This window comes from Eschrichtius robustus, chromosome 4 (assembly GCF_028021215.1).
Source record: "Eschrichtius robustus isolate mEscRob2 chromosome 4, mEscRob2.pri, whole genome shotgun sequence".
Classification (NCBI taxonomy): domain Eukaryota; kingdom Metazoa; phylum Chordata; class Mammalia; order Artiodactyla; family Eschrichtiidae; genus Eschrichtius; species Eschrichtius robustus.
In genome coordinates this window covers 115,325,538-115,333,807 of record NC_090827.1, presented here as the reverse complement: position 1 = coordinate 115,333,807, position 8,270 = coordinate 115,325,538, and the positions used below count along the sequence as shown (strand labels likewise).

General features: G+C 57.4%; 1 protein-coding gene across 1 annotated transcript; it reads right to left on the bottom strand.

Moving 5' to 3' along the window:
* Positions 1-491: 491 nt before the first annotated feature.
* MSX1 (msh homeobox 1) lies at positions 492-4,620 on the bottom strand. The gene is made up of 2 exons (XM_068542285.1): positions 3,930-4,620; positions 492-1,583 (listed from the first exon to the last, which is right to left on the bottom strand). The coding sequence occupies exons 1-2, from the start codon at positions 4,396-4,398 to the stop codon at positions 1,141-1,143; spliced, it is 912 nt and encodes a 303-aa protein (XP_068398386.1). The 5' UTR covers positions 4,399-4,620; the 3' UTR covers positions 492-1,140.
* Positions 4,621-8,270: the final 3,650 nt, after the last annotated feature.

The following is an 8,270-nucleotide window of genomic DNA, read 5'->3' as shown; positions in this document are numbered from 1 at the left end:
TCCGTCCCCCAGTTGGCCTCCTGTGGGAAAAACAGGTTTGCGGGGGTGAGAATTGTCTGGATTAGCTGTCTGCAGTCATCAAACCATTTGGGTGATTCGCTTTGTTTTCATAGACAGGTTAAAAGGGGAGAAAAAAGAAAGAGTCGGTTATGGGTCGCCTGAGCAAGTGTCGATTTCAGCTTAAAGTGAATTGGAAAATTGAGCCTAATTATCCTAGGTAATTGCTTCAATTCTCCACTTGACTCTGCTAACGCAGATCCTGTGTTCAAAAAGACACCCCCCTCTGTCCCTGAATATCCTGTTGTCACCTTTGAAAAGTTGCTGGCATCAAACTACCATCAAACTGAAAGCAACTGTACATGTGAAGAGATGGCAAGAAGTAAAATTAAAAGACTAAATCAATAAGGAGATAATTTCTTGTAGCTTAAAATTAATTTATTTAACAAATATAGCTATAATATAAATGATAATAAAATTTCAAATATACAGTATATTACAACAATCCCTTCCAAAGGGAATCTTGAGAGCCACCCAAATGTACTGTTAAATAGAAACAGAATTTTTAATTTTTATTTTACAATTTCTGTCTGGTACTGGTAAGAGAGAGGTCCTTTCAACCTACCTTTGTCACGCATCTGTGTATCCCTCCCCCCAAAAGCAAATGTTTTACTGTTGAAGTTCTCTTAAGTTTTCCAGTGGAAGGACCTGGGATCCGTCTCCCCTGGAAAGTTCTCTTTCTCTCCCACTGTTCTCATTTCCGACATCTTCAGACATGAATTTCTCTGTGCTTTTTCCTGCCTGGTGCAGGAGGCACGGCCACTAGTTCTGGTGCAACCACTAACTCTGCTGGGGACTGTGGATACATTTCTCAGCCTCTCTGGCCTCGGTTCCCCCATCTATAACTCGAGGGGGTAGATCTAGCTTCTAGAAGAGCGTTATGGGACCCTTCTAGCCACTTTGGGGGAGGGGATCAGACTTAAGAGAGTGAACTCAGGGGTCAACCGAGAGGAGAAACCAGAGCAGTGTAGGGGTTAAAGGGAAGGAGCCAGGCGGGGCCGAGCAGGGGAGCGCCTTGGGGGAAGGCTCCTGCTGCTTGCTGGAGAGATCGGCTGGCACCACAGGTAGGCGACCCTGGGCCCTCTATGTCAGGTGGTACATGCTGTAGCCTACGTGGGCTGTGTAGAGTCCCACGGGCGCCACGGGCAGCGCGGCGCGCTGGAAGGGGCTAGAGGCACCGTAGAGCGAGGCGCCCGCGGCGGCCGCTACGGCCGCGGGGCCGCCGAGGGGGAAGGAGAGACCGAAGGCTGCGGGGGGCAGCATGGGTTTGGCGGCCATCTTCAGCTTCTCCAGCTCTGCCTCCTGCAGTCTCTTGGCCTTGGCGCGGCGGTTCTGAAACCAGATCTTCACCTGCGTCTCCGTGAGGCTGAGCGAGCTGGAGAACTCGGCGCGCTCGGCGATGGACAGGTACTGCTTCTGGCGGAACTTGCGCTCCAGCGCCAGCAGCTGGGCTGTGGTGAAGGGTGTCCGCGGCTTGCGGTTGGTCTTGTGCTTGCGCAGGGTGCAGGCCGGGGGGCTCAGCCGCCCTAGGGGGCCGAGAGAGAGAAACGCAGGAGGTTAAGACACCGGCGCGGGAGAGTCATCGGCCCATAAATGGGAATAATATTAAATTACAACACCCGCTCTTCATTTGCGTGGAGCACCTCAGCGCCAGGCACCATGAGAAGCACTTGGAAAATATTTTCTCCAATTCCCACCACAGCCCCTCAGGGTAGACGTTCTTGCCTACCTTTCGCAAATGAGGAAACTAAGATTCCAGGTGACGCGTACCCATGTTCAAGGCCCGAAATAACTGGAAAGAGGCGGGACAGCCCTTAAAGCTAGATGGCCGCTTAAGAAGGCCTTTCTCAGTGGGGCCTTCTCCACTGCCACGCCACGCACATTGGGATGGTGGATGTTAGAATGGTGAAACGCGCGGAAAGAGGCCCTGCAACCCAGCCCGGGATCACGTTTAGTTTTAGGCGTTGGCCGAACATTTCTCCTTACCCACTAAGTGGTCAGCGCTGGGCTAGGCCGTTCTGTGGCCTGGAATCCAGATCTCTGATTTCCACTCTTTCCCTTGGAACAGTGCGTTCCTACAGGGTTCTAAGCTCGGTCCCTGCTGACTGGAGGTGGAGCAACCCCGGATGTCATGAATGTCACACCACGGCCAAGTCTCAAATATAAAAAGTGCCATGGTTTGAGGAGGCGCTTCATCTTAACGGGGCTGCTGCTTCTGATTGTCTCAATCAATTGTCTCCTGCGCCTCTCCCACCCCCAGTGCCTTGGCCTCTGGTCACTTTCAAATGTGTGTGTGGCGGGGTGTGCCTCAGTCCGCAGAGATCAAGACTGCTGGTGCCGAGGTGTCTTTTTCTTACGGCTTCAAAATATCCCTCAAGGATGGGCTGTGAGCGAGCACCACCTCAGAGGGCTCACGCAGGTCCGGGACAGGGTCTGCTGGGCCAGTCAACCCCTGCCACACCCAGCAGCTGCGGCCAGTTAAAACAGGGACCAAAATTATTCCCAGGACAACAGAGATCCCGTCGACTTTGGGTCGGGACCCAGGCCCTAAAAGAATCCTCAAGTCCTGGAAAGGACGCTTTGCCTATGCAGCAGCTGCTCTCGGGGGAGAAATTAATTCAAATCGAGAATGTTTCACCAGGCGGGTTTTGCCTAATTATGCAATGCTTTTTGCACGCTTTAAAAAAAAAAGATCCTTTGGGCTCTCAGGCCACCAGGATGTGAGTCAAACGAAATCTCGTGTTAACATCCCCGCTTCTTCCCTGGTCGAGACCATTGAGAGTCCGGGAAGCAGTTGGCCCCTGACTCGCTTTCCGCCGGGCCACCCGAGGGGCGGGCGCCGGGGAAAACGTCACTCTCTTCGGTAGCAACAGCCCAGCGCTGGGCCACCTTCTCCGGCCGTTAGGCGCAGGGAGGGGCTGGCCTTTCAAAGACGTTTAATCCCCAGATAAAAATCATTCCTCAGCATCACGCCATTGAATTCGGGTTGCTATTATGCCGCGCAAAATAATCAGAGGAAACGAGGAAAACTTGGGAATTTCCCGTGCTCCTGAAATATCTCCGAGTGTGTTCACTGCGCAGAGAAGCCAGGGGGCCGGGAGGCCTTGGAACGACCCCGGAGGCGTCTTTGGCGGCTGGAGTCAGCTTCCATGACCCAGTCCGAGACATTTGGGAGCTCCCTACCGTGTTGGAGGGGGCGCCTCCCACTAACTGACTTGGTGCCCCGCCCCCTCCACTGGAACCTGAGCGCCCCCTCCCCCTAAATGATCCATCCACCCAGAGCACCAAGTGTCTACCTGAAACACGAAGGGGGGGGGGGAGGATTTTGCAAGAGATTCGGAAATACTTTGGGCAAAGAAATACTTCGGGGGAGGGGTTGGAGAAGGGGAGGGGGCGCACCAGGCTTCTACTATGAGAAAGTGAAACTCTGCGCACTGGAAAGGTGTCCGCACCCCTAGAACCCACCCGTTGCAGGAACGGCGAAGTAACAGGGCTTAGGGTCTGAAAGAGGAGCCAGGCGGGACTCCTGGGGTCGTTTGGGGGGGTGGGAGGGGCAGGAGGAGAGGGTGCCCAGACACCCGTGTCCTACAAGTGAACTCCTATCCACAGCGTCGCCTAGCCAGGGCGAGGAGCCTGCGAAAGTGGACCGAGTGCTGGGCCTCAGCCAGGCCTCAACCCTCTTCCTGGGTGGGAGTGGGGAGAGGCAGCAACCGCCGGCCTCCCCGCCAACCCATCTGCAGCACGGGCTCCGGGTACCGGGCTGCAGGTACGCAGACGCCCGAGACAAGCAGGCGCCAGCGCGCGGCCTGGCGCCCTCGGGTCCCGCACCCCCGCCGGCCCCCTCCCCCGCCGCCTGGGTTCTGGCTACTCACTGGCCGGAGGCGGGGAGAAGCGGGGGTTCTGCAACCACGGGGTCCTCTCGGGCTTCTCGGGGCTCTCGGCTTTGACGAGCGCATCTTCTGGCAGCTTGAGTAGTCCTCCCACCGAGAAATGGCCGAGCGGCCGCGGCGAGGACGGCGCATCCGGGGCACCCAACGACCCGGGCCGGGAGCCCAGAGGCTGCGCGGAGCCGCCCGCCGCCTGTGCGCCCTCGGAGGCCGCCAGGACGCTGTCCTTGGCCCCGGGCTTCCTGTGATCGGCCATGAGCGCCTCCACGCTGAAGGGCAGAAGCGAAGGGGACACTTTGGGCTTGGCCCCCTCCTCGTCTGCGCCCATGGCGGCCGCCGTGGCCGCGGTGGTGCTGGGGGTCTGGCCCCCGCCGCCCCCCGCCGGCTTGCCGAAGGCGGAGTCCTCCACTTTGACACCGAGTGGCAAAGAAGTCATGTCAGCAGCCGGGGCCATGCAGAGCTGGGCCCCCCCTCCAGCCTCAGCTCCGGCCAGCCGCCGGGCATGAGCTTCGGGCGGGCTGGGAGCGCGGCCGGCCTCTGGGATTGCCCGGGGCCCTGGCCGGGCGGGCCCTCCTGCGCGCGCCTCCCGCCCCTCCCCAGAAGACCAGCTCCGGCGCTCTGGGCCTGGTTATCCGCTGGCGCCGCGGCGCAGGCCGAGTTCCCGGGCGCACCAGCCGGCTCCGGGTCGGGCCGGAGCTCCCCAGAGAACTTGTTAATAAGGCGAGGCCAGTGCGGCAGCGGCCAATCAGAGCGCGAGGGGGCGGTCCCGGAGCGATCCATTGGGCCCCGCTCCGGCGGACTCGCTCGGAGGCGCGCTGGACCTCGGGGCGCGCAGGGATGGGTCCGGCCCCGGGAGGGCAGAGGAGGGGAGGGGGCGCTTGAGAAACGTTCCTCTGCGCTAAAGCCCGCGCCGCCTGTCCCTGTGTGGTTCCTCCTGGGTCTCTATTTTACTGTGTTCCTGGGGGACTTTCCCTTGTTCTCAGTCCTTCTCTTCTGCTCTTCCCTCTCCTCCCCTTCCTTTACCGCTCCTCTTACCCAATTGCTCCCTTTTTTCTCTACTCCTTTCCTGTTTCTCTCTCCTGCCTCTCCCCTTACCTTTCTGTTCAGTCAGTTGCTGTGTCTGTTTCTACCCAGTGGATAGTGGAGGATAGTCCTCCTCCAATATCTGCCTCCCCTTTTCTCTACCACGATAATTTGTGTTCAAGCTATTTCTTATATATTCTTTTTATAGTTTAAAAAATCTGCAGGGTTATTTATTATAGTAGAAAGACATAACATTAATTTCTTCTTTAAACATTCATTTTCTTCTGTTTCAATCTTCAAAACTTTACCTCTGCGTACAAGTGGGCCTTTGTCTCCTAAGCGCTGGACTGAAGTTTGCCCAAGAAGCCACGCTCCCGTGGTGCTATGGATGTTAACAATAAGAATACATTATGTTATCTGGAACGGATAATCGAGTTTCATACCCGATGTGTACTTTCCTGCTGTGAACTTTCAGGAGGATTACAGCACCTATACCGACGACCGGCTCGGGGACGAAGCCGGTCCTTTTGATATAGAACTTATTGAATATAAAACCAACAGAAACGTCAACAAAACACTGATCTGGCCTTAACGTAACCTCGATCAGCGTGTCCGCAAAAACAATAACAGTCCCTATCTCTGGATCGCTGATCTTGTGTGTGTGTGTGTGTGTGTGTGTGTGTGTGTGTGTGTTGGGGGTAGGGGGAGGCGCATTTGGGAGAGACGGCCAAGAAAAGAGGACTGCTCCTGGGACGGATCCTTGGTGCTGGGCTTGAGAATTTTTATTTTGCCAATTTCGGAGGAAACGTGATTTTATTTTTGCTGTTAAAAAATAGAGGAAAATGAGTTGGGGGTGTGGGGAGACGGAGGATCTACACAAACTCGGGTCGGGGCTCGGCGGTTTTCTGAACCTCTTCTTTATGGCTTCTTATCCCGGGGCCCAGGCCGGCGGCTCCCGGGGAGCTGGCGGCAGTGATTGGCGGCTCACCGGGACCGGCCATTGATGGCTGCGGGGTTCTAATCTCCAGGAAACACAAGGGGCTGCCGTGGCCATTTAGGGGTAATTATCCGAGCGAATTCCCTCGCCTTTTAACTGGGCGCAATAAAAGCTGTAGATTAGGGGCATCCAGATTAAGGAAAATGAATGACTAGAGAGGGAACTTTATTACCCGGACGGCGTCCGGGGTCTGGCAGGAGGGGTCGGGCTGCGGACGCCGGGGCCATTGGCAGCCTCCCATCTGTCCGCAGGCTCCACGACGTTAAGGCCTTGGGCGGGTTCGGGAATACTCTCGTCTGTGAAATTTACGCAGCCTCTCCAGACTTCTTGCGCTCCCGAAACTGCAACACAAGCACTGGGCAGGGTCTGGGGCCTCCAGCTCGCGTCCGGCCCAGCTGGAGGTGCGGCGCACGGACGCGGCCTCTCTAAAGGCACCGTACCTCTGGGGGGCACGGAGAATAGAGAGTCCTTCCTCCAGGCAGGGAAACCTAGGCCCTGGAGGTTTGCCTGAGGGTGCAAAGGATGGAAGGCCAGAGCTGAGCGACCTGACGCTCAGCAAGGCTGTAGGCCGAACACCTTGCTAGCAGCCCAGACCGGATGGCCGACTTCTATTGCCCGCCTTTCCAATTAAACTCTCCCTGGAACGGGCGAGCCGGAATCTCACTCTGGGAGGGAGAGGATACCGAGGCCCCTAGGCTGTATGGGTCAACATTTTAAAAGCGAGCAGTGTGACTTTCGGTTGGGACTTGCTGTGTTCCTCCCTCGTCTCCCATAGCAAAATGTTACGGGATCACTTTGAAAATCTAATATAACTAAGAACTTTCTAACTAGAAAATGCACATCAACAAAAGCAACTTAAAAGGCTCTGTACCCACTTGGAGTCCGCCAGATAAGAACCCCTGCTTTAGGGCGGAGCTGGGGCTCGAACCCCGAGAGTGCAGGCGCGCGGCGTAGAGGGGGCTCAGGGCTGTGTCCGGCGGGCGCAGCAAGGCCAGGCGGCGGGCCGGGGGCCGGGCGGCCGGGCGGCCGGGCGGCCGGGCGGCGGGAGAAGGGCCGCATCGCTAATTGCGGGGATAAACAATCTGTCACGATCCCTCAGCGCGCCTAATAGGCAGACGAGGATGTTGTTTTTAGGCGCCAGCGGCGGCCCGATCAAAGGCAGCAGCCGGCGCAGGGGCCCTTGAAGTCGCGCCCCCGCCTCCTGGGAGCAAACCGCCTGCGCCCGCAGCCCCCGGCCCTGCCGCCCGCCCCTCTGCTTCGCGAGCCCGTCCCGAACCCCACGGCATCTTTTTAGGTTCGGTCTGGGTTCGTGTCTGTTCTGGCTCGGCGCGGCGGGTTGACCGCAGCACCCGTGCAAGGCGAGAAGAGTGTCTGCAGAGGGAAAGGGCTTCAGAGTGGATTCCACGTGGAGTCCGTGCTCAGAATCGCGCGGGGTTGTTCCACCGATCCGCCACTGGGTTGCGGGAAAAAGATACCCACGGTCTCAGAGAAGGGACTTAGAGAAAAAACCCAAAATATCCATCTGTCTCCCGGGGCGCGTTGTTCCCGCGGGAGGAAAGGCACAAGTTTGGGGCAGTGAGAGGGAGCCCTCTCTGCGTTTATTTTCGTCTGGGCCTTTTCGGATTTCCCGGTTGGCGGGTTCCGAGAGCTGACAGGGCCGGGGGCTGCGCCTGTTATCTCGCCGCCAGCACTAACCCCCAGGCGCTTCTACTCCCGGCATTTCTCCGCGTGGCCGCTGCAGCCAAGAAAGCCAGGCTGTAATTCATGCCTGGCAAGGGCAGGGCTGGCCCGCAGCAGATAAAGCTCCGGGACTGGCGCTAGGCTTCCGTCCTCGCGCACTCCGCTCCCCTCCCCACCCTCCCGCCTGGCTCCTACTTCCCTCATTCCGGGGCATTTTAAAGCGTTCTCCATGCCCCGAACAGATCACCTCAGCATTTCGGTTCCTAAAGAGGGTGTGTCCTGCGGCCACTCTCTGGGCAACTGGTGGTGGTGTTTTTTCCCGCAAAACGCCTATTTTACGGGACTGCGTGGCTGCAGAGGAAGGGTGGTGTTTTAAGACTCCCCCCTCGTGGGCAAAGATTTGTTTTGAGAGGGACCCCATTGTAAAGACCGCCGTCACTATCTGGGTATTGCGCACGGATTCGAAGAGCCTGCAGGCTGGTCCCTCACTTCGGCATTCGTTGTCACCTCCGTCGGGTTTTTGTTTACGTCCCCTCCCCCCCTTTCCCAATGCATTTTGTGGCCTCGACCCAGGAATCCCGCGTGCATTTTTAAAATGTGCAGCTCAGTGGGATCCCCCGGCAATT

Bases quoted from the DNA above. Each gene is read 5' to 3' on its own strand.
- MSX1 (XM_068542285.1), bottom strand. From the start codon at position 4,398: ATGGCCCCGGCTGCTGACATGACTTCTTTGCCACTCGGTGTCAAAGTG. The intron at 1,584-3,929 runs GTGAGTAGCCAG...TCGGCCCCCTAG, and splicing joins CTTCTCCCCGCCTCCGGCCA to GGCGGCTGAGCCCCCCGGCC.